The sequence below is a fragment of the Jaculus jaculus genome, chromosome 3 (genome assembly GCF_020740685.1).
Source record: "Jaculus jaculus isolate mJacJac1 chromosome 3, mJacJac1.mat.Y.cur, whole genome shotgun sequence".
Taxonomy (NCBI): Eukaryota; Metazoa; Chordata; class Mammalia; order Rodentia; family Dipodidae; genus Jaculus; species Jaculus jaculus.
In genome coordinates, this window is record NC_059104.1 from 110,235,193 (window position 1) to 110,262,223 (window position 27,031).

The following is a 27,031-nucleotide window of genomic DNA, read 5'->3' on the forward strand; positions in this document are numbered from 1 at the left end:
TGAAGCAGAAGAAGCAGGACATCGTCTGAGTGGATGTTTAGTATTAAATTGAGCTGCTGGGTGTGTAAAGTGAACTATTTAGAAGATGGTGAAAACCACTGTGACTCCAGCTGTGTAGAGTTAAAATTATTATACTGCTTGCATCTGAAAATTAGTGAAAAATCCGAGCATCTGTCACAGTTGTGATATTCATTTTCTCTTTTTGGACTATGTAAATTAAAGGACTGTGTTCAAAAATGATGTCCACAACTGATATTCATCTATTTAATTCTTCAGACCTGCAGTATTTATGTAGAAATGGCAGGGTTAAGTGTACTGTCCTAATATTTAAAATGTATGATCCTATTCAAGCACATGAGGCAGATCAAATTATCTCAGGTGTTTTACAGTCTCCTTTCCTCCCTTCTTTACTCCCCCAACCCACTGTACCCACCCATCCCTGCACACACTTTCCTGCTATCTTGGGTCTTGATCCTGATCATTTTGAAATTCAATTTTTAATTACATGGGATGAATCTGGCTCTACTAATAAGAGACAAAGCCCCAAATAACAGTGAAATCATAGATCACTGAGATATGTTCTCAGGGAAAAGTATTAGGCAGATAGATTGGTACAATAGACTAAATCTTGGTGTTATTCCATGGAAATTGAATGCTTGGATTCCTTTCATCATTCTTTGCTAAGTCAATAGACGGCTCTGAGTACTGACAAAGAGATGTTTCTACCAAGCTTTACTACAGTATGGGTTTTGCAGGAGAAACATTTACAGATCAGCTGATTACAAAGAAGATTGTCCATATTGGGAGATTTGCACTCAGAACATAGTTTCCATAGTTACAAGGCAAAAAAAAAAAAAAAGTCTCAAACATCTCTTTGTCTTTTGGGGCACGCCAGCCAGCTGTTCAGTTATTAGTGGTATAGAAAAACCAAGCTCTGTCGATCTGTAACATCTTTCTAGAAATTAGAAAGAAATAGCAATAATATTCTGGCCTGGCTAAGAATGAGCTGAGGAAATAAACTAGATTCGTGTGTGTGTGTGTGTGTGTGTGTGTGTGTGTTTGCTTCTTTGTGAGGTGGGTCTCATGCTATAGGCCAGGCTGGAACTGGAAATCACTATGTACAAGCCCAGCTAGCCTCAACCTCACAGTCCTCTTACCACAGACCGAATTTTGAGATTAGAGATATGAGCCACCATACTCAGCATGTTTTTAGTGCTTAATTGTGGATTTTCTGAAGCACACTAAAAAGCATTTTGGAAACAGTGTGGCATATTTCATTATGTGTGAATTCAATATATTGCAGCTTGGTAATATCTTCTTCCTGTCAAGTACTAGATTCAATTGACCTTTTGGGTAATGCATTTTTGTTTGCTTTCAAATCTTCCGAAAGATCTCTCATATAACCTTTCTGTTTTCTTTAGGAGTTAAAGAATGTTGTGGGCATGATAAAAGTTTATGGGCACAAGAACAGCTCCTAATTCAGACATTTTGGTTTTACATCTCTTTTGGTTCAGTAGGTTACACTAAGTGGTGAAGCATCCTTTCTCTGCTTCTGTTCTTTTTCTTTCTTTTTACCATGTTTGCTTCTCTTTTCTCAGGAGTGAGATGTCCTTTTCTTATCTCCTCTGCTATGGTTACTTATAGTTCTCTCCTTTGGCCAAAGGAATGTGAGTGAGTGAGCAGGGTGGGCACACAGGACACTGAAGAGGCTAGTTTGGTTTAAGAAATGATTCTTGTGAAGTACTATGGAGAAATGAGAATAGGGAGTGATTTTTATGCTATGTTGATAGGTGCCCCAGTGTACCTTACTAGATATACCATGTCCACCTTAAAATCTGCCTTCTTTTCTCACCTGCCACCCAATTTAAGTGTTTGAGTTTTCATTAATCTCATTTAATTCTGGCACTCCTTTCAATGCATATGTCCTTGTGAGAAAATTTCAATCATATCTTATTGTTTCTTGATTGATTGAAAATGCTCTTATTGGCTATTTCTTTAGTTTATTCTCCCTTAATTCTTCCCCTTTCTCCCTTATGTGATAATCTCTTCATATAGAAGGATTTTACACACATCCAATGTGCTATCATCCTTACCACCACCTTCATTTTGCTTTGGGAGGGGCATGATTTAATAACTTAAAAGTCAAAGCTGACATCAAAGCTCAGGTCACATCTTTATATTACCCATATACTTTATATTTCTACATGACTGAGCCCTTTGAACTTAAGTTCCAATCTATGGAAATTTGAATATTTATTTATTCTTTCAACAAATGTTTGTTATATCCAGTGTGGGCATTGTGGAGGTACTGATTCACTCAAACAACTCCAGCAGAATGCTGTATAAGTTAATTAAACACTATCCTCTTATTTTTCTCTGTGGTTCTCTCAAACATCTAGTTCTTACTCTCGGATCCAATACATAATAATGCAAAAAATAATCTACCATAATTCTTTATTCTCCTACTGGTATATCTCAGTATATGATTTATGTTTTTAATACTATCCTCTGTAAAATCTTAATATCCTGAAAATGTTTCAAATTTTTGTCTTAATAATGGCCTATATGTTAGTTTTTTAAAAAGCCATAATTCAAAACAAGAAGATGGAATGGCAAGTAATGACTGAGGATGTTTATTTAATGTTCTTTATATTTACAAGACTTTGGCAACAGCAAGCAGTCCAACAATGAAAAGTGGTCAATTAAAATTTGACATCTATGCTTTAGAGAATATTAAACAGCTGTTCAAATGAGAATTATGTGCAAAGATATGATATGGCATGGGGAAATGTTTATGATGTTGTTATAGTGCTGATTCCTCAGGGAACAGGCTCTAAGATGGAAATTTACACTCAGGAAGACTATTGGGCCTCAGGATCAATGATCCAACTAGGCAAACTTCATTAAGTTTCAAGGCCTGGGAATGAGCCTTTGTGGCTCTGAGCTCTGCTGCTTGAGTCATCATTCCTTTTTTCATGAAAAGCAGAACATGCATCCACCTTATTGCTTTCACCACAGCATTTCCTTCTGAGGATTTGGGGCAGAATGGTAAGCTAAGTGGCTATGTTTATGCCATCTCAACAAAGGGCCCAGCTGATCTCATTAGAAATGACTGGCTGAAGCAATAACATGGAATCTTTGTAGTTAAAACTCCCTACTTCCAAACTAGCTGTCCTTGGATGTAGGCTTCCCTGGGGAGGGGTTGGAGCTTGAGCCAAGCTGTCTTCTTCAGCTGTAGGGAAGCCCAGAGCAAGATTCATCTGAGGGCTGAGAGCTAAAGGCTCCCCAGCAACATTAAAAATGACAAGCAAAACTCAGAATGTTTGTGTTTATTATGAACATTGTGAATTTAATTATATAAAATGTGTGGACATGCATAAAACCAGGAAGGGACACAGAATGAAATGATCAAAACTGTCTTATAAAATGGAAGAATTCATAATATGTCTTTCATCTCATAAACAATAAAATCAAATAGGTCAAGCTACCATTATAGTCAAGTAAGAATTCAAGTATTTATTGTCTCCTTTCAAATTTAAAAGATCATTTTTGATTGTTAATTTTTCATGTTTCAGGCTTCCCATATGGTCTGTGTGACATCTGTCAGGCCATGGTAATGACAAACAGCTCTGTGTTCTGTCAGAGTCACTCTGAGATCATAGCACATATGAAGAGTTGTTTTGCAAGGGGTACAGCATTCAACCATGCCAAGGGTGGCTAACCGAGGATGATAAAAAGGGAATTTATGTATGTCTTATTTCTATGGGTGCCTTATATGCTCATGTTCACAGCCCTATATACATACATACATATATATATATATATTATATGTGTATATATATGTTAATAATATGTGATCAAAATGGAGCTAGGCATGAAAAATATAGATGGTATAGGAAAAGTAATATGATACTATAAAACAGTTTGAAGTATATAGTCCTGTGAGGACAAATAAATATAGACACCTATTTCCCTAAATTAAAAGCACATATTCACAATAGATTCTAACCTTGGCATTAAAGTTTTCAAGATAGCTTCCCTTATCTGAAATCAACTTTCAGTCTTTTTACTATTTTCTCATTTCCCTCCAAGGCATAACTTGTAATGTTGTAACAAGTACTGTGTGTGTTTTTCCTGAAGTCCCCATGCTATATCCATTTCAAACAGTTCTTTACCATTGCCTTTAATGCATTTTAAATTAGTTCTTTGAAAATATAAGATGAGTAGATATCTTATATTTAGGGTACTTTAAAGAAGGTCTAAGGAGAAGGAAGTAGTTTTGTTCAAATTGCCACTGAATATATAACACAACAACTTAAGTGGACTCAAGTTTTAGGTTTAGATTTTGCCTTAGATAGAACACAGAGGATCCAGGTGTGGTGGCTTATGTCTTTAATCTCAGCACTAGGCAGGCTAAGATAGGAGGATAACCATGAGTTCGAGGCCAGCCTAGGATACATAGTGAGTTCCAGGTTGGCCTGAGCTAGCTAGAGTGGGACCATGCCTCAAAAAAGAAAAAAAAAAAAAAAGAAGGAGAAGGAGGACATGATAGAGGAAACTTTGTAACTTCTACAGTATTCAGGGCTGAAGGAGCAGACTTCACCAGTTCCTTATCGCTGGCAGCATTCAGGTAAAGGAAGCGTGACTATGGAGGAGGACCAATGTCTTTTAAGGGAGGTTCGTGTGTATTACCTGTGAAGTTTCAGTGCACTTTATGGCTTAATGTATTGATGTGATGCCAAATGATGTATCCCCCTAATGATCTTTAAAGCAAATATATACCGAAGCCTATACTCTCATTCTCCAAAAGTATAAAAGTTTTTGAGTTGTTTGCTTATGAAAATGTAAAATGTTGCTATATATACTGTGAAAACCTCATCATAGACTCATGATAATGTACTGTTGTACTTAAAACCTGATGCCATTTAGCTTTTGAAACATTTATTGTAGGACTTGTTAAGTATTCATTACTTAATTCAGTAAGAAAATTCTAAGAACAAATTCAATTTATCATTTTTTATTTCTTTACTATAGTACAGCCCTTACTGGTAGTTAATCCCCTCTAGAAACTGTACAGAGCCACAGCTCCTAAGATTGGGTCAAAGCTGTTAAGGAGAGTGGATCACAATTTAGCAATTTTCAAAAGCATAACCATCAACGAGGCATTAGCAGTGATTAACAGCTCTGAGTAAACCCTCCAAGGATCCATCCATGTGGAAATTATGCTCTCTTGCTGCCACCACTGTGGTTTCCAATTTAAACAGGGCCAGTTAGCAGAAGCTGAAGCCAGAACCCATGTATTTCCATAGCAATCACCTCCCTTACCTTCTCAGCCAGCAGGTGAAAGATTGGTAGAAGCACTGGTAGGGCAAATGACCAGAACGCTTACCTATAGGCAGGTTCCAAATGCTGGGAGCCACTGCCATGTTTTCCCAATGTGCAGATGGCAGTTCAGAAACTGGGCCAGGAGAGAGTACATCGCTGAGGCAGGTGCCCTTGCACATGCACTTTTGCAGTTAACTTACGTCCTTTGACTCTGTGTCATACTGACACTGAGCTTCCGTCTTTCTACCTCCCATAGCAGCTTGCCAGGATCTCCAGAAGGAAGCCTGGGGAACGTGATGAGCATTTTGTCTCCTCACAGGTGGCCAGTATAGTATGCTTCCCAAGCTGGCTGATTGTCCATGTGCTGCCCTGAGTCTGTCCACTTCTCAGTACTCAACATCAGTGGCTATTTGTTGGCAAAGGATACTAATTCACCAAATGATAAATATTCATAAGTACTTTAAATTGGTCATTTGACATGTCTTGCTTTAATTGAGTTAAAAGACTTCCAAGAAAACATTGAAGGACATTAAAAGCAGTAATGAGACAAATGCTAAATTCTTATAAGTGTATATTTACTACATATATGTCACATATATGTTGTGCACACATGGATAGTTATACAACATTGTATTCATATGTTCATTACTAATTATTTTAGTCTTTTATCTGTTCATTCAAAGAATTCACTACAGACTAGGCATTGTGGTTCAGATTAGGATTTAAAAAGGTGGTTTTCATTTAGTTTTTGTTAATTTTTCTTCCAGAATATTTGCATATGTCTTTTGCCTTGACTCTTATTAATCCTTTAGTTGTGCTATTTTTTTAAAAACAAGAGTTTTTGACTTAGTAGATTCCATTTTGTCCCTGTAATTATGTTCTCTTATCACTCTCACCATTATAAATCCATCTGTCATGGGTATTTTATTTGCAATGTTGGGCCATGTGTACAATTATTGGATTGTTTTATTTGCCTCATAAAACGTTTTTGTTCTGATCACTTTTGTGTCTCCAGTGCTCAGTACTAAGTCTGATGCAGAGAGATGCCTTACTTTTAGTTTTGTAAGTGAAAGATTAAGTAAATGGTGAACAGGACATAACTCTTCTCTTCAGGGAAGCTAGCTCTGGTTAAAGAAGTGGACATTCCAGCAGCCACCATGTGGTAAGCATTAGTTTGGGAGTAGTCATCAGGTCTTTGGAAGCATAAAGAGTTCAGATGTTTATCTCAGTCTGGGAGGATCAAATTCAAGTGTAGAATATGTAAAATGAGGGCAAGTAGATAACTAATTTAGTAGGGTGGTGGGCTAACAGAATTCCACTTAAATAAAACACAAATCTCTATGTAGAGAAGGCCATAAATTGGACACACTGTTGAAAGTGCTAAGGAAATGTCATGTGGTTCCTGCTGGTAGTTTTGGATAGATATGTGATACCACAAGTACAGTAAAAGTACAATAATACACCTTTAAAATAATAGCAAATACTTTATTTTGGAAGGTAGATAATAACTTTTATCTTAGTACTCTGTCAACACAGGCTTTCTAACCTATTCCTTTATAGCCTTTCCTGTTTATTATTATTATTATTATTACTATTACTATTACTATTACTATTATTATCATCCTTAAGTCTCCAGAGAGCAGAACAAAATTTCTTTATGATTTGTAATGGTACTTTAAAAAAAGTGTCATTGAGATTTCAAACTTAGTTAACAGAAATTTTATAGTCTTGCTAGATTTAATTTTTTTTAAAGAAAGATAATTATCTCTATAAAATATTGAAATATCTTAGAGTTTGGACTTCAGGTGTTGTTTTTGAGTCCCATTACTTAGATATTAGATTGATGTAAACTACATCATATCAATAATAACAGAGGCTGGGGATATGGCTCACTGGAAAAAATGCTTGCTTCTCAAGCTGGAGTGCCTGAGTTTGGATGCCTAGTACCTATGTTAAACCCAGACGCCATCGTGAGCTTTTGTAGTGACAGAACACTGACTGCAAGGCGGGAGTTTAGACAGGAGCGTTTTCCAGAGTCAGCAGCTCCCACATTAGCTAGCTTGACGAGCACAGCAATGAGCAACAATGAAAATGAGAGACCCTGCTTCAAATATGAGGTGTTCCCTCCGAGGGTCAGAGAACATCGTGGAAGAAAGAGCAGAAAGAACGCCAGGGCAGAAGAACAGTGTTTAATAGGATGGGAGAAGAGAGGACAGTAGAGGGATAGTTGGTGGGAATGAGATATGAAATAATATGGCATGAATGAAATTGTCAAAAATGGAAGAAAAAAATGAAAATTATAACAAAAACAATAAAAAATGAGGCAGAATGCAAGGATCAATACCTAAAAGTTGACCTCTGTCCTCCACCTGTACTGAAGATTGTCAAGGCAGAGTCAAAGACCCAGACCCAACCAAACATGACACACATAAACAAGCACACATGCATGTACATACACACACCAAAATAATAATAGTAATAATAATAATTATGATGATGATAATAGCAATGGAACATCTTCAGTTCACAGAAGTAAATAGTTAATAGGTATTCAGTGTCTTATTTGTGGTTTATACAACTTGAAGATTAATTTATTTAAAATATTTTGTTTTTATTTGTTTATTTATTTGACAGAGAAAAAGGGAGAGAGAGAGAATGGGCATGCCAGGGCCTACAGCCACTGCAAACGAACTCTAGAGGTGTGTGCCACCTTGTGCATCTGGCTAACATGGGTTCTGGGGGAATCAAACTTGGGTCCTTTGGCTTTGCAGGCACGTTCCTTAACTGCTAAGTCATCCCTCCAGCCCATTGAAGATTAAATTCTTGTGGTATTTTATCACTCTTGTGTGACTGATACCTATGCTGGATGACAAAGCTGGTCTTGGACCTAGAAGAACACCATTAAACTTCTCCCATGGGGTGGAGGGATGGCTTATTAAATAGTTAATAGGTATTCAGTTGTTATTTGTTCATTTTCTCACTCTTTCTCTGTCAAATAAATAAATAAGAATAAAACATTTTAAAAAAACTTCTCCCATGAGATCAAAGATCCTCATGCATTCCTTATCTCTCTATTCATTTTTACTAATGATGCTAATGTTTCCCTTTCTAAGCATGGGAGTTATTTTTTTCAATTTTATAAAAGAAGTAATTTTAGCCTTTACATGTTATTGATTCAGCTGAAATGAATGCTTTTTTTTTTCTGTGCCTGATACATTTTCTTTACATCACACGCAGCTTTCTGCCCTTACCTCTTACTGAAATTTCTCAGTCAAGGGTCCCCAAGGGTCTAACAAATTCAATGGGCTGTTTTCTGTCTTTATTGGACCTGTCCTTGCTTTGGCATGTGACAGCTATTGACTCTGTGCCCTACTTCTGCTTCTCCTGTGAATGATTTCAGTGATGTATGACTTTGTCAACATCCAGCCGATATTTATGGAGCCAGGAAGATGACACAACAGGCAACACATGCTTGTATTTTTTCCTCTATTAACAATTTTACTCTTCCTACGGTGGTTATTACACAGAGTTAGAGCTAGGTATCTTCACCCTGAGGCCTGGTTTGTGTGTAAGTTGAGCCCTTATGGTTATTTTTGCTTATTATATAGGCTCTTCAAAAAGGTTGATAAAATAATACATGAAAGTATCTCATGTCCTGCTTGGTTTTCTCTCCATGTTTCCTGGAATAGCACAAGCCATTCAATATATTCCTCCTTTAAAGGTATTTTTTATCACCCCTTTGGCCTGTGTCCTTCAGTCTACCCTGGCAATTTCAAGTCCAGTTTCCACAGTGCTAAGTAACTAACTGTGCATCTCTCACATATTGCCTGCTCTTCCCTGGCCATGGTGAGCATAATTGATATTCCACTGTAGTCCATCTTCTGGGGAAAGAAGCTCTTGCCTCTCTAGGTTGGCTTTTTTGAACACCTGCTGTTTTCAATTCTCTCTTTAAGCATCTTTCTAGGGAGAGGCAACCATGCTTCTCTGTGTACCTCCTTCTGTGCTCCTGTGTACCTCCGTGATAGCCCATCTCAGGGTAAGGTAATCATCTGAAGAGGTTCATGGGATACAGAAACATGTCTTTTGGTCTTGGTATCCTTAGATGTGATATGAATGGAGCTTTCAAATATTGGCAGTATCTGCATTACAAATACTGGGATGGATGCTTAATTTCTACGATAGAATGCTTTTCTCCATGTGCTAGACCTCATGCTTGTGATCAGGATGCATCTATAAATAGGACAAAGTTTTTGTCTTTAAGTCCTTAAGAAATTCAATGGGTAAGCAGACAGGAGACAACAGGCTCATGTCATGAAGGAACATAGTCTGTGTCACTTGTAGCTAAAAGATGCCAGTATTTAGGTTATTCACCTTGTAAAAGAGATGAAAAGTAATTTAAGATTCTGACTTTCCACTTCCCTGTTGGTGGGAGCAGTTTTATTATAAACCCTGCTTCTGGAGGAAGTGCATTCTTATATACCCAAATGTCAAGCTGTCATAGCATCTTGCGATATGGTGAGATAAGCATTGTCTATATGTTGGAAGTGATTTATTGTAAGTAGGGAGTTTGCATCAATTGAAGGTCAAACCTTGGAAGTCAGAGCTACTGCAGTTGCCTAAACTGAGCTTTTCTCTCAGTGCTTTGTGATTTTTGAGATGAAGTTGAAAATGTGAGTTTGGCCATTGATTTGTTATATATTTTCAGAAGTTAATTTGGTCTTTGCTTAATTTTAATTTTTTCAAGCTGTAAGAACATTTTTCCCTACACATCTTTATTTTAACAATTATGGGAATAAAAACCTTCATTATTTAATTAAATTGCATGGTTTATAGAGTATTGTCATGTACAGTGTCTCATTACATTATTCAAAACAATTCACATTTCATGAGTGATTCAGATGTCACTTTGGCTTCCTGCTTTGTTTTACTGTCATAATTTGAAAATTAATAGTCATTGTACCTCCAGGTACAACAGTGTGCTTTTCTATTTGATAGCATGTTGTATACACAGAATAGTTCATATTTTGTTGCCTCTGGTTATCCTACCTAATGGTATTTATTTGGATGATTATTTAAGATTCTGGCATTGGAAATAGAATCTGTGCTTACTGTATTATCTTTATTTCTGTGCTTTTCACTTAGTAACTGTAAGGAACTTTTTCATTGTTATGAGAAAGTTTCTACTAGAAGCAATCATTTTTCTCTTCTGTGATTATAGATCCTAGCTTCTTTGAATATATTATCTATCTATCTATCTATCTATCTATCTATCTATCTATCTATCTATTTCCTATCTATCTATCTATCTATCAATCATCTATCATCCATCTATCATCTTATGTCATCATCTATCAAGCATCTCTACAGCCCATTTGCAACAGCAGGGGAGGCAGCAAGTTGAATGTCTCAAAAATAACTTAGTCAGTGAGCATGAGCAGCCTGCTCATACAGCTTGAGAAGGGATGTTCGAGCCAATTATAACCATTTGTTTTGGGCCAATTACAGCCTTGTGTCTTAGTACCTGAAATGGTTAATCTCTGCTTGTCAACTTGACTGGATTTAGAATCACTCTGGAAACAAATCTCTGGTCATGTCTAGGAGTGAATTTTGAGATTGAATTAGTTGAGGTGGGAGGAACCTCTGTAACTGTGGGCTGGGTTCCTGAACTTTATAAAAGGAAAGGGTTGAGCAGCCGCAGTCATCACTCTGCTCTGCTTCCTCACTCTTGGGTTGAATGTGACCAGCTCCTGCCTCATGCTTACCTGTCTTGATGGACTGGAATCTGGAAAGCTAAACTGAATTGAAACCATCCTCCCTTCAACTGACTTTTGCCAGAGGTTTTATCTTAGCCATGAGAAGTTAACTGACACAACACCAGTCAGAAAGTTCCTCTTCTTGGTCTTGAGGGGAAGTACACCCTCTCTGGTTACAAGTTCATCTAGAGTTCACTGAGGCTGTGATATCTAGATATGTAGTACAAACTTTCAGACATGCCTTGCTGAGGCTGTACTTTAAGCAGTCAGAGCAATCAGCTGCAATCATTGTGTAGTTCTCTCAAGGTGCATATGGGGGAGTTCTGGATGGTAGTGCTGGCATAAGGATAGCCTGGCTGCCAGTTTGGCTGATAGTCCCATTGCTTAAGGTAGCCAGGCAGTAAGAGAGAGTACAACAGCTTCCAATTAGATAATTAATTTGACCCATTTCCTAACTTTTTTGTTTACTTACAAAAAATACATCATATGGAATGTATATAGCCTAAAGTACTTACCATTAACAATAATTTTTAATAGATTTTTACCATGCTTTACCCATCATTAGCACCTGCTCAGTACCTCAGGGAGTGATGGATCCCTTTCATCTATCTTCCAAGAAAGTTGTTTTGTTGAAGAAAGAAAGAATTAAGAACTGAAGAGATGGGTCAGTTGGTAAAGTGCTTGCAACATAAGTATGATGATCTGAGATCAAACCCTTAGAACCTATGTAAATGTTGGGTGGGCATGACAGCTTTTTTGTAATCCCAGAGCTTGGGAAAGAAGACAGGGTTTCCCTAGGGCAAGCAAGTTATCTCAATTAATTGAATAGGTCAGCTCTGGGTTTAAGCAACAAATAAGGTGGAGAACAGTTGAAGAAGTTACTGATGCCAACAGCTGGCTTCCACATGCATGTGCACCCACAAAATTAAACACACATGCACATATACATATACACCCCATACTTTCAAAAAAAGGTGAGAGAATGAATTTTCAGACATACAGTAATCAAATAAAGCAAGTATGCTTGATAAGCTGTAACTTATGAGAACTTTATAAAGAAGAAATGATTGATAGTTTCAGAGCAAAAAGCATGTCAAACACAATAAAGACAAAATCATATGTACTGGTTTAAGAACTTGTAAAGCAAATCCAGTAGAACAGTTGGAACAGAAGTCAAATTGCAGTGAATCTTATTTAGCTTGTTTTCCTCCTCCACATTAGAGAGTGGGCCATATCGATGCTATTATTACCAACTCTGGTTGGTGTTATTGTTAGTAAACACAGCATACATATGTTGAAGAGTCATCTTGTAACATGCACTATATGAGGAGTGGTGCTTATTATCTTAATTTGTCACTTTCTCAGATAGCTTTAAAATCATATTTATAAACAAAAGTTAATGTGAAATGTGTTAACAACTGGATCTTTTATCACTTAGATTTTCCACCTATTTTCATTTCACATTAATATTAAGAATGTCTTTGTTGAACTGACCTCCTAATGTGGTTACCACAATTTGTAGTCTATACACAAAAGTCATAAGGTACTTGATGTGCTTGGAATATGTTGCAGAGATTGTGCTGTTGAATATTCTATTGCTTTTCTTCTGGAGGAAGAAACATTAAGCATGGTACAGATGCAATGGCAAACCATCCATAGACAGCCTAGATTCCTCAGTGCTCTAACAGAACATGGGAAAGTGCTCTTCTGTCTTTGTCCAGTCCCATCTAGTGTTCAGAGATTCCTTATAATATGAAGTAGGATGGATGAGAAAATTCAAATATGTGAGTATGTGTACAAATTTTAATCAAAGACAAATAAGCAATACTGTAACTGTGCAGAAAGTATTTTACATGCAAACTCAACAAACTTCTATGTGTTATATTCCCTGTTGAAGAATATGCTCCCTCTATATTTTCCCCAAGATCATTCTCCACAGTAGATCACATTAGGTCACATATGAACCTGCTCTTAATTATTCCACAATATATTGGGTCTACTTATCTATTTACTTTTTTTCTCAATTTTATTAAACATTTTCCATGATTATAAAAAATATCCCATGGTAATGCCCCCTTCCCCCCTTTTCCCCTTTGAAATTCCATTCTCCATCACATCCACTCCCCATCTCAATAAGTCTCTCCTCTATTTGGATGCCATGATCCTTCCCTCCTCTTATGATGGTCTTGTGTAGGTAGTGTCAGGCACTATGAGGTCATGGATATCGAGGCCAACTTTTTGTCTGGAAGGAACACTTTGTAAGGAGTCTAACCCTTCCTTTGGCTCTTACATTCTTTCTGCCACCTCTTCCGCATTAGACCCTGAGCCTTGGAAGGTGTGATTGAGATGTTACTTGGTACTCTAGTCACTTCTTTCCAGCACCGTGATACCTTCTGAGTTGTCCCAAGGTCACTGCCATCTGAAAAGAGAAGATTCTCTTTCCAAAGTGAGAGTAGCATTAATATAAGGGTATGAATATTAAGAGAAGTGCTTACTGGGCAGTTTGATAAGAATAGTATATACACTTATACAGACATTAGCAGATGTTACAACCCTAGGGCTCATGACTACCCCTGTTTTAAGTTTTCAATATCAGGGATGTATTCCCTCCCTTGGAAAGGGCCTCCTGTCTAATTGGAGGGCAGTTCCACCATGACAGATGTGCCACTATTGCTGGCTCATTTGGCCTGGTTGGCCAATTGTAAGGCTTGCAGTATCCATTGTTGAGTATCTTCACTGGTGGTGTATCTTTCTCCCATTTGAACTGCATGTAGAATGGCTTCTTCCAGCTTTCTGTCAGCTGGTCTACATGGAGGAGATTATCAGCTCAGTTCCAGCAGGATTTCTCAGTGGCCTTGCAGCCCAAGTATGTGGAGTCTTCAGCAATAAGGTCTTACCATTGATTCCTGGTGGGAAACCAAGGACCTTGGCAATGGAAAATAATTCTGGTATAGTAAGATGGAGTCCCTTTTACTGGGGCATATGGGACTAGGTACATATGAGCAACAAGGTCTTTATTCTGTTTGGTCACATTTTTTACTCTACTCTCAGTGGCTCTCACTGTTGTGGTAGAAAGAATGCCATTTGTTACAGTTTCTACTATTTTATATTTCCTGCTTTATCCCTATGAGGCCTGTCTTCCCTTGAACCTGATAACACAAACCCTCTCTTTCCATTTGCTAACTTGATGAGTTTTCCCACATACCTAGAGGCACCATAGACTACATAATAAATAATAAATGCATATTGTGTGTGTGTGTGTGTGTGTGTGTGTGTGTGTTGCTAGGGACCAAACCCAGGGTCTTCCACATGATAGACAACTGTTCTGCTACTCTGCAGCCCATGAATACTTTTTGTTAAGAAGTAAGATGGTGATATGAATGGTATATTGACACAACATAGAGATAATCCAGATGATCTGTAAAAATTGGGGAAATAATCTCCAGATGCACTTCAACTAAGGCCCAGGTGAATCTACAGAGGAAATAGGGAGATAAGCAAGAGTGTTGCTTCCATGATGAACCTCACAATCAGGACCAGGGTGGAGAAGAAGACCCTGAACGATACTCAACACATACCAAAGCAGAAATCTGGAGGCTCCTGAGAGCTCATCACTGAAGTAGACTTTAATCACACCTACCATGGCTCAGGAATTTTGTGGAAAAGGGGATTTTAAGAGCCACAGGTTGGAATATCATGCCCAGAGGCATTGACCCCCAGAAACCCAATAACTGACTGCTGCTCCCACAGCACATAACCAGCAACCCCATGGAGAATATTACTTGCCCCACAGAGGAGGGCCCCCAATGGAATGGGGCAGGGACGAGGGAAAGGATTGTACCAACACATGATGTATCCATACTAAGTATATTAGTATAAAAAAAACCCTGAAAGAGTATTGTGTTATTTATAGTTGGTGAAGTGAACTATTGAAGAGAAATACGAATTACTAGATTACCAGTACTGAAAAAGCCTATGCTTTGGGACTTAGAGGTAAGGAAGGGATGACTAGGAGGCGAACAGTGGAGTTTTGGGGTGGGGAAAACTACTGTGTGGAATATTATAATTAAGTGGATATATTCACTAAAACGGATAGGCCAGGAAGCATCAAGAGCAAATTCTAATGTGATCTGTGAACTCAGTGATCATGATGGGTCAGTGTGCAGCAGCCATTTGTTATAGGAAATGTTCTTCTCTGAGATACTGATAATGAGGGACACTGTGCATGTGTGGGAACAGATGGTACATTGGGTATGTCTGTACTTTTTGTTATTTTTACCATGATTCTAAAACTTGTCTTAAGAGTAGAGTAAATCAAATAGCACATTCATTTCCCCTTAATATCTTACAAGGTTTAAAAAGATGTTGTAATTAAAATTATAAGATTCAAAATGTATGTGATTTAACATAGTGGGAAATTTGTGGGCCCCAGAGAAGTCAGTATATCTCACTTATTTGCTACCTATTTTGATAAAATTTCACAATGCAATATATTCAATTCCTTATGAACTACTGTATTAATGTCTCATTTTTATTTATGTCTAGGTTTGAAGTTTGAGGAAATTCAAGAAAGATTTGGTGAGGAGTTCTTTAAGATATGCTTTGATGAAAATGAGCGAGTCCTTCGAGCTGTGGGTGGCACATTGCAGGACTTCTTCAATGGCTTTGATGCTTTGTTGGAACACATTAGAACTTCTTTTGGAACACAGGCCTCTCTGGAGTCACCATCGTTCCTGTGCAAAGAGATCTCTGAAGGTAATCTCATGCTCCACTACTTCCACCCTCACCATACTGTGGGGTTTGCAATGCTGGGAATGATTAAGGCTGCAGGAAAGAGGATCTATCACCAGGACGTGGAAGTGGAACAAGTTGAAAATGAGAAGCTATGCTCTGATGGCTCAAACCCAGGCAATTGTAGCTGTCTTACTTTCCTTATCAAAGAATGTGAAAATACTAATGCCACAAAGAACCTTCCACAGGGAACCTCCCAGGTCCCCACAGACCTCAGAATCAGCATCAATACTTTCTGCAGAGCTTTTCCTTTCCACTTGATGTTTGACCCTAACATGTCAGTCCTTCAGCTGGGAGAAGGCCTAAGGAAGCAACTCAGATGTGACACCCACAAAGTGCTCAAGTTTGAAGACTGCTTTGAGATTGTTTCCCCAAAGGTCGATGCCACCTTCCAGAGGGTCCTGCTGCGGCTGTCCACTCCATTTGTCATAAGGACAAAGCCTGAAGCTTCTGGCACTGAAAATAAAGACAAGGTAAGTAGCCATGGAACATCCACTGAGATGGGTGGTGGACACTGGCAAAATGGTTAATTATTTCAATAAGTTAAATGCTGGCATATTTGTAGGTATTTAGGAGAGAGTGCTGTAAGTGCTATTTATAAGATTACTGGTCCCTGGATGTACATAAAAATGTTTGACCCTATTCCTAACCACTTTGTGTGGTATCTGCATCATTCATTTATTTATTTCAGCAAATAAAAAGAGATATTTATTAATACTATCCATAGCAATTATAAAAATGATAGGACTCACTAGAAGTCTAATATTACGAACTCATGGATTTTCTCACTTATTGAAGTAAAACTACAAGAGAAATGGTAAGTCTGATTCAACATTGTGGGGCCCCTTGCCTTATCTTTAAGCAATGAAGAAAAAAAGCCTTCTGTACATGACTATTTCCTCTTCTAAATTTCACAATTAGGAATGCCCAGTTCTTATTGTACATTTGTGTTACTATACAGAATATGGTATGTCCCAAAAATTGGAAATGGACTTTCTCAAATCTTTTTTCATTGAATTTTAGTACCAAACTAGAGATTAATTCCTGTAAAGCACATTTATTCCTTGTGCAAATACAGTACATAATATTTTCATTGTGGATTTCTTTTGGGAAGTCTGGACTATAACCTATAAATAATAAAAAGATAATGGAAATAAACATTAAGATAGTTGAGTAAAAACAATGATTAAAAAAAAGAACAAAAAAGATAGTTGAGTACAAGCATACATGTGTGTCTCAGATAACATGTTCTAATAAACCATAATTACAGTCAAGAATAAAATGTTAAAAAATCATGAATATTTTTGCTTTTGGTAATATACTTCAGTGATTAAAAGGAAAATCATATTAATATTCAGGATAAGTATTTCGGTGTAAACTTGTTTAGTTTCCAGTGAAGTATTTTTTTCCCCACACATTTTCTGTAACAAAGGCATAAAGAGTAATCAAAGATGTTTTAGGCTATCTTTCTTTATTTCAAGTATTTTGAAGAAGTATTGGTTCTTAGAAATGAACAGGTTGCAGTGGAGTAAAGGGAAAATAATAAAATCTTAGTGAATTAATAATCTATGTGTATTCTGAAGCACTTGCAATAATGCATAAATAAGGAATTGGTCTTCTGGAAGCAGAGTCAAGGAGTTTTTGAAGATTTTTTTATAGTACTTCATTTGCATTTGTTTAATCAAGTTGTTTAGAAAATTCATTCAGTAATATATTTTCCATCAAGTCCAGATTTGACATTTAGAGATAGATAGCTAAGGATTCCATTTTGGCACATTTATATATTGTAGTCTGAAAAAATTATCATTATTGGTTCTGTTTGAGTATAATGTATAAATTATGTTTAATCATTATTGCCTTAAAATTTTTTTTTGTTTATTTTTATTTATTTAAGAGCAACAGACAGAGAGAGAGAGAATGGGCGTGCCAGGGCTTCCAGGCACTGTAAATGAACTCCAGACGTGTGTGACCTCTCGTGCATCTGGCTAACGTGGGTCCTGGGGAATCGAGCCTCGAACTGGGTCCTGAGGCTTCACAGGCAAGCGCTAAACCGCTAAGCTATCTCTCCAGCCCCATTATTGCCCATTTTGAAGCTTATTTAGGATGTAAGACACTTATTAAATGTTTTAGCCCACACTTGTAGTTGCTTTAAATTTAATTTAGAAAATGTTAAAGTTGTCAGTTTTGTTTTAAATATTTGGCTAGGAAAGATTGAAGCACTTTTTATCCTTTAAGATTGAAGTTAGGGCTGGAGACATGGCTTAGCATGTCTTAGTTAAGGTGCTTGCCTACAAAGCCTAAGGACCCAGATTTGATTCTCTAGGTTCCCCATAAGCCAGATGCCCAAGTTGGCTCATATGTCTGGAGTTCATTTGCTTTGGCGAGGGGCCCTCACACCCTCAAATTCTCTCTCTCATTCTCTCTCTTGCTCTCAATATCCCTCCCTCTCTCTGTTTCAAATAAATGAAATAATAATAATAATCAAATTAAAGTTAGTTTTTTAAAAAAGTGCCTGAACTACAAATGTTAATTGCTTTATATATTTTATATATTTAAGAAAAATCAATGCAGTTTCAAATTCTTCCTCAGATTTCCCCCCCGCATTTCATTCGGCTTGTATTTCCATTTAATTTGTGTACCAGGGTAAGAAATAGACACAATGGAATGATGACTCAAATGTCAAGGCCCCCTGCCAATTCCAGTAATAAGGAGCTGTGCTCATTGAGAAGATGCAATTATCATTTAAACATGTTGGTAGCAGCTTAAAAATAAAGCAATAGGCAGGATTTTTAGTTAGAAAAGGAGCCCCTAGTAATCTGCTCAAGCTTATGTTTACATTTCTGTCGACTTACTTGGGTTTGCCAGAATAGAGCATTTTTGAGACTCATAGTTAGTACTCAGTAGTGGGATGGATTGTTCACCAGATGAATAACATTTTTTTTCTTCTCAATTTTTTTTATTAGTTTTCTATTGTGCAAGTACATGCAGTTTGGTACCATTATTAGGCTCATCCATGACCTACCCCCTCCCCATTGGCCCCTCCTTGTTGAGGTATATGGGTCGTGCATTGTGGGGTATACATTTTTTAGATCATTATGTCACCAAATCCCCTACATGTAGTTTGTTCAGATACGGAAAGAAGAAAATTGGGCTTGAAAATTGTGTGCTTATTCATAAATTTTCTCTTGGTATGCACTATTTTCTCATAAAAGCTAGTCTGTTAGAGAACTCCATGTGACCTGAAGTCCCTAATTCTTTAGCTAGCTTTGATGTGAAAGTACTGGTTTAGAATAATGACAGCAAATTCTTAGGTCTAACAGCAATGAAGACTTTCATTATCAACTGTTTTGTCTATGTTCTCAATAGCAAGGAACTACCATCCTGTCATTAAACAACAACAACAACAACAATCATCAACTAACAGCCAATTGATGGGAAAATATTTTCAGACTGAAGAGAAAGTGTTTATGATAACCATATTATTTGTCATTTTGTGTTCTCAGACATAGATTAAGTATGTGATTAGAGGTTGAAAATGTTCATGAGCAGTTTGATGGAATACTACGAAACAGAAGCCACTACACTCAATTCGAGCATGTGGAAGCTTGATGCTGCTGTAGTGGGCTATGCATGTGTAAGGGTTGCTTGCTCAATGGTAGCAAGGATGCCACTGAAAGCCATCTGCCACAGAAATGTATGGCAGTCTTTAATCCAATAGTTCTGAGGAAAGCTGGACTTTTGAGAGGTTTGGACCAGACTTTGATCCCATCTTGTTTCTTTTGCATCTTCCCTAAGTACTCATCTGCCACTTAGGTCTTTCTCCCTCTTATTTCTTTTCCTCATATGACATTCCTACATTTTTATCTTTTCTTAAGCTCAACTTTCTTTTCATCATTTTCTTTCCTTATCAGACATTAATCATTAAATATAAATGGAGTACTTAATTATTTTTCAAAACTAGATGCACCAGCTGTGCAGTTTCAATTAGAAATCCATGTTAATTTGTGCCTTGATCTCTTTCACACCATTTAGATCTAACAATACTTCTGAGAAATTTGAAATTTCTTAAATAGAAGTTTAGAGTTAAAAGGTCTTGTGGCAAATTTGAAAAGAAACCTCTTGTAGTACATGAGCATTTTGGGAATTAACATTGTGTAAACCTAACCCACTGATACAGACTCCAAGGTTTCTTTGCATAGAGCTGACATGTTCCTAGAGAGAGCTGTTAGAAGCAAGGGAATAGGATGATAGCTCCCAATTATAAATTCACAGATGTGAGGAAGTAAGTATTGACAGACTGGAAGAATGGTGTCTCTTACAACCTGGATCTTACTGTAAATCATTTTAATCTCTGAATGTCATATGTATTCACCTGGAAATTAAGAAATCTAGACTGGGGCTGGAGAGATGGCTTAGCAGTAAGTGTTTGCCTGTGAAGCCTAAGGACCCTGGTTCGAGGCCTGATTCTCTAGGACCCATGTTAGCCAGATACATAATGGGGCACATGCTTCTGGAGTTCATTTGCAGTGGATGGAGGCCCTGGTGCACCCATTCTCTCTCTCTCTCTCTCTCTCTCTCTCTCTCTTTCTCTCTCTGTCTATTGCTTGTAAATAAATAAATATAAAAATAAACAAAACAAAACAAAAAAAAAGAAATCTAGACTGGTAATTTTTTAAAAAAGACAGACTTAACATTCTGTTAGTTGCTTTATTGTGGATGGGACAAAAATCTGGCAGACTGAATTTAAAGGAGAAAATCTCTATTTCAGCTCATCATTTCCATCATGTAGGAGGGCACAGGAGAGCTCATGGTGCCACAAGTGTGTAGTAGGTACTCCTCACTGCTTGGTGGTTAAAGGTACTTGCTTGCAAAGCCTAGGGTCTTGGTTCAGTTCCCTGGTACCCAAGTATAGCTAGGTGCGCACAGTGGTCTGGATTTCATTTGCAGTAGAAAGAGGCCCAGGAGCACAGCACCTACTACTCTCTCCTTCTTACATATAAATAGGTCAAAAATTTTAAAAGCTGACTACCAGGTGTACTAATATATAAACCTATAGGTACCATTTTATATTAGAACTATTATATTTAGGTACATTTATAAGAGGTAAGTTGGTCATAAAGATTCCTTTCATCCCTATGATTTTCAAAGAGAGCCAATATACCTTATTGACCATGAAGAATCTTATTACTGAGAAATAATCCCTGTCAATTTAGACTTCCTACCTGAGACAATTATTTGTGAGGATAAAATGACATAATCCATATAAAATTCTTAGTATCTTCTGCTTTAGGATTAAGTGTTGAACAAATATTCATTTTTATCATTTCTGCTAATGTTATAATCAGTATTCTTTTCTATCTGTACTAACCATCTTAGTCATTTTCTTACTTCTTGCTTTATGAATGAAAGTACTAAGGATCAACAGGCTTAATAATTTGTAGAAATATCACCCTCACTTGACATCTTAACAAAATAGGTATTAGTCTGTGGTTGTCTCTTTAATAAATAACAGAAGGACCAGTTTTTATAATATTTATAGGTGCTCTGTTTGGATCTGCTTATCTCTGCACCATCCCTGCTTTCAAACCCACTGTTTTTTTTTTTTTTTTTCAAATTCTTGATTGTTTGGAATCAAGTTTATTACTGTGTCCACTAGTATCTTTTATGTTCACTTGTTACAAGATTTTGCAGTGAAGTCTGAAATAAATCAAAAGGGTTAATGTAAGCACAATCCAAACAGCAGTGGATTTTAAAAAACAATAAATAATATTAATTCTTTTGAGATTTTTTTTGGTTTAGTAGCAATGCTTCAAAGAACTTTAATAACATCTTGGAAGGAGCCCAACATTTGAAGTACATCATCCCTGAGACAGAACAATGCCATTTTTACTTTCAATTTTAGGGTTGGTATTGGGGAACACAATAACAAAATCATGTTTTTCAACTTCAGAAATACTCTCATTTATTTTATTAATTGGAAGCTACAAATAAGTACTGAGAAAAAGCTCCAAAAATTAATTAGAAAATAACCTTTGGTTTCCTGTGATCAAATCTTACATGTTTCTTTATCTTATGACATGATGATTGAAAAGTTTTAAATGTATTTATTAATCTTCCCATACTATAATAAAATGTCATCAAGACAAGTTTCATAGGGCTGTCAAGAATTCATATTTAATTTCAATTTCAATTTAATTTAACTTAGGATATTGAGAATTTATTTCTCTGATCATATTATAATATTTTATTAAGGAATTTTAAATATTGAACTATAGTTTTTGTGATGACATATTGATATTAGGCTTTATCTATATGTTAGCAAAACATCAGATATAACTTCATTCAAAGTTATGTGGAATTTTCTTGGCTCTTCTGAGCAACCATTTCATTTTTAATTTGAATTTATGTGTGCTCATATTCTGTAAGTGTCATTTAAAGCAGATTGGATTAAAAAAGAAAGTAGATTGAACAATTAAAAACAAATTGAGATTTCTGATGTAAAAACTAGCAGTGTTCTTCCTGCTTTCATTTTGCCCATAATGTTAAAATAAAATCTGTCACTGTGTAGTTTCTGTATTTTGGCTAGCTGACACTATAGATGATTCTATGATGCATTATAGACTCCTTGTATTGAAAGTGAATGTTCTAATTTTTCTCAGCAAGAGTGATTTTAGCACTTGAATTTACAAAGGAGGTGTTTCCTATCTGAGCTCAGATTTTATTTAATTTTAGTCTAATAGTTCCTGAAGGGGAAAATTAATCCCTTTGGTTAAAACATGCAATCTTCATATAATTGTTCCTTTGTTTGGAAGTAAGAATAATTTTAATTTAGCAAATAGCCTTAAATCTCCAAGAATCATAAGCTGAAGATGTGTTTTGAACATGCTGTCTAACCTGCCAATTTCAAAGGAACTCCCTTTACTCATATGTCCATTTATTTTGGGTGTTACGCAATGATCCTTAGTAACTATGTATGATTGTGTGTCTGTATCATAAGGATTAGGGTTTTAGATATCTTTATCTCTCCAAAAGTTACCTGGTTTGATTTGTCTTGCCCCATCCCTCTACCAGTGACCTACTTCCACCTCTGTAGATTTGGCTTTAGCAGTCATTTCTTACAAATATTAGCATACAACTTGTTGAGTTTTATTGTTGTTGTTTTGGTTTGGCATATTTTTGAGGTGTGCCATGTTGGATCATGTATCAGTAGTTGCTTCTTTTATTACAAATATTATGACATGGATAGACTACCAATTGATTATTCATGTGCCAGTTGGTAGACATTGGATTGATGCCACATTTCGGTTATTGGGAGCAATACTATGAGCATTCACGGATAAGAGTTTGCATGAACCACTTCTCTTGGGGAGATTCATAACAGAATTTCTGTATCATATGGTTAGCGTATGTTTAGTTTCTTAAAGAAATTGTAGATTGTCATTCAAGAAAGTTATGGCTTTTCCCACTTGATCAACAGCAGATGAAGGTTCATTTTTAAAAAGTCTTACCAATAGTCAGTATGATTAATCTTTAATCATAGCTATCTAAAAGGTGCATAGAATTATCTTGAATTTTCATTCATATTTCCCTGATTGACTAGTGATATTACATATTTTTGTGCCTGCTGAAAATTGGCACAATTTCTTTGATTATAAATCATGTAGTGAAATATCTTTTTCCATTTTAATTGCACTATTTCCCTTCCTATTGAATTGTATTGTCAACAATACATAAATTCTGAGCCAGGCATAGTGGCATATGCTTGTAATCTCAGCATTAAAAGTTAGAGGCAGGAAGATTACCCATTCTTAGCCAGGCTGGGCTATTTTAGCAAGACTTAGTTTAAAAAAAATACATGCTGGTCACTATATTGCCTCAAGTTATTATTAAAGAACAAGAATATAATTTTGAAAATAACAATTTTTTATATGACTCATGCATTTAGTAGCATAGCTAAGAAATCTGTGAAATTCAACATCACAGATTTTCTGCTTTGTTGTCTTGTGAAATCCACATAATTTTGGCATGTATATTTAGGTTTGTGATCAACTGTGAGGTAATTTCTGTGTGGGTCATGAAGACCCATGCTTTTGTTTGTGGTTCACTATTGACACAATGAGCTCAACATCATTTTTAGAAAAGAATTGCTTCTGCTAACTTGATCAAAAGTCTGCTGATCTTATTTCCTTTAGGGTATTTAGTTTTTAGTGACACATAAAATTATACATATTTTTAATGACGTCTGAGTGATGCTTTAAGTATAGGTATTCATTATGTGATGCTTTACTATTGTCTGTTTTTTTATGTCTAATTTTATGGTGATAACACATGTTTGGATGGTGTAACTTTATTAAGGTAAGTTTTGAGTGTTGAAAGTACTTTACCTTTGTTATTTTAAAGACTTGCTTTGATAATTATAAGTCCTTTGCCTTCCCATGTAAATGCAATCTATACTTGTCATCTTCTGACAAGAAGCTGCTAGAGTTCAATTTCAGTGTTGAGGACTGAGCTCAGCATCTCCTACATTCTGAGTAGACACTCTACCACTGAGCTGTGTACCCCAGCCCAGCTGCTGGAATCTTGAAATTTATTACACAGAATCTATATGGTAATTTAGGAAGAATAGCATCTTTTTTTAAAAGTTATTTTGCTTATTTTTATTTATTTGAGAGCAACAGACAGAGAGAGAAAGAGGTAGATAGAGAGAGACAGAGAATGGGCATGCCAGGGCCTCCAGCCACTGCAAACAAACTCCAGACATGTGCGCCCCCTTGTGCATCTGGCTAACGTGGGTCCTGGGGAATCAAGCCTTGAACCGGGGTCCTTAGGCTTCTCAGGTAAGCGCTTAATGTCTAAGCCATCTCTCCAGCCCCCACCTTTTTTTTGGTTTTCGAGGTAGGGTCTCACTCTGGCCTAGGCAGACCTGGAATTAGCTATGTAGTCTTAGGGTGGCCTCGAACTCACGGTACTCCTCCTACCACTGCCTCCTGAGTGCTGGGATTAAAGGCATGCACCACCATGCCCAGCTAAGAATAGCATCTTAATCACTCCATGTAAATGATATTTCTCTCAATTCTTTTGGATCTTTAATTTTTGACAGATATTTTATACCTTCCAGCATACTGATCTTATACTTGTTAAATTTATTTCAATGCATTTTGTTCTTTAAAAATTATTTATTTATTTATTTGAAAAAGAGTGAGAGAGAGAAGGAGGTAGGGGCAGATGGGCCTTCCAGGGCCTCCAGCCACTGCAAACAAAATCTACATACATGTGCCAACTTGTGCATCTGGCTTACACGGGTCCTAGAGAATTGAACCTGGGTCCTTAGGCTTCACAGGCAAGTGCCTTAATTGCTAAGCCATCTTCCCATCACCATTTTTTTTTCATGTTCTCTCTCTCCCTCTGTCTGTCTCTCTCCGTGTGTGTGTGTGTGTGTGTGTGTGTGTGTGTGCATGTGTGTGTGTACTCAAAGGACAACGTTGCATGTCATTGCTCAGGTATACCATATATATATATATATATATATATATATTTTGAGACAAGGTCCTTCATTGTCTTGGAATTCACCAAATAGGCTCTATTGACAGGCCAGAGAGCCTCAGAAACCTTCCTGCCTCTGCCTACCTAGGGCTTGGATTAAAAGTGTACACCACCACACCCTACTGTTTTTTTAAATTGAGTGTTGGGCATCAAACTCATGTCCTCATAGCACTTTATCAACTTAGTTATCTTCCTAAACTACTTTATAAAATTCTTGTGATAATTAGATTTTTAGTTTTGTTAATACATAATGATATAAATTATGTTTGCAACTCAATATTGAGGACTAAGGCTAGTTTAACATGATAGAATAGACAAATATGTTAACTTGGGAGCTAGAATCCCTAGGAGTTTTTATTTATGAGGTCATTAGTCCAAGTATTGAAACAATTTTCTTCATTCCCCTTTTCCTTTTTAATTCTGTTCACACTTTCTTTCATCACTGTGTTAGCTACAAGCTTCAGTACAATGTTGAGTGTCAGTGGTGATGATGTATATTATCTTCCTTTTGAACTTAGAACAAAAACACCCATTACGTGTTATATATGCTACTATTTATCAATGTTCTTGATAAAATTGAGAAAGTTCTGTTTCTTCTATGCTAAAAGTAAAAGTTTGAAGTATAAATGAGTGTTGGATTGTATAAAGTCTAATATCTATTGAGATAACTATGTGGCTTTTGCCTTTTATCCTGTTAATATGTCATATCTTAACTAATTTTTTTTTTTTTTTTTTGCTTTAAAGGTAGGGTCTTGCTTTAGCCCAGGCTCCCCTACATTTATCTACATACTTTCAGGATGGCCTTAAGCTCACAGCAATTCTGTTAACCTCTGCCTCGTAAGTTCTGGGATTAAAAGTGTGCACCACCACACCTGGTACTGATTTTTATATGTTGAACTAACTGGGAAATTTAGACATGATTCTCACTTACTCATAGTAAATAACCGTTTTTAAGGCACTGGATGTACTTTGATAATATTTTGCTAAATATTTTTGCATTTGTATTTATGTGAGATATTGGCATGTAGAATTTACAGCTTTTTGGGATCTTTGGTTTCAAAAAGTGACTTGGAAAGTGTTCATTTGGGTTGGGGCTTTACCCTATTGACTGTATTTAGATTAATAATTCAATCACATTACATATTCTAGCTCTATTCTGATTTTCTATTTCTTTCCAAATTGTTGGTACTGTGACTTCCAAGAAATTTATCTTTCATCCAAGTTGTTTAATTTGCTGTGATAATTTTTTTGGTGTTTTATAATATCTTTATTTGATATTTTCATTTTTAAAAGTGTCCCTGATAATGTCTCATTTTTCATTTCTGAATCTGAATGAATCTTTTCCTCCCTTATTATTTTACTTGGTAGACATGGGGTAAAAATTCATAAATATTCCTAAACTTTTCAAATAATCAGAATTTCTGCTTTCTGATTCCTATCATGGTATCTACACAGATCACTGATGTTCTATTTTTATTACTTGCATTAAACTTAATTTACCATTGTTTTTTAAATATTTTATTTACTTACTTATTTATTGGAGAGAGAAAGAAAGAGGAAGATAGAGAGAATGGGAGTGTCAAGGCCTCCAGCCACTGCAAACGAACTCCAGAAGAACA

The 27,031-nt window shown here is 36.4% G+C and overlaps 1 protein-coding gene across 1 annotated transcript in view; it reads left to right on the plus strand.

Moving 5' to 3' along the window:
* Gucy1a2 (guanylate cyclase 1 soluble subunit alpha 2) overlaps positions 1–27,031 on the plus strand; it is a 334,364-nt gene that overhangs the window by 60,815 nt on the left and 246,518 nt on the right. Inside the window, exon 4 of the mRNA XM_045145037.1 lies at positions 15,624–16,342. Within this exon, the coding sequence (XP_045000972.1) occupies positions 15,624–16,342 (719 nt within the window). The remainder of the gene's footprint in view (positions 1–15,623; positions 16,343–27,031) is intronic.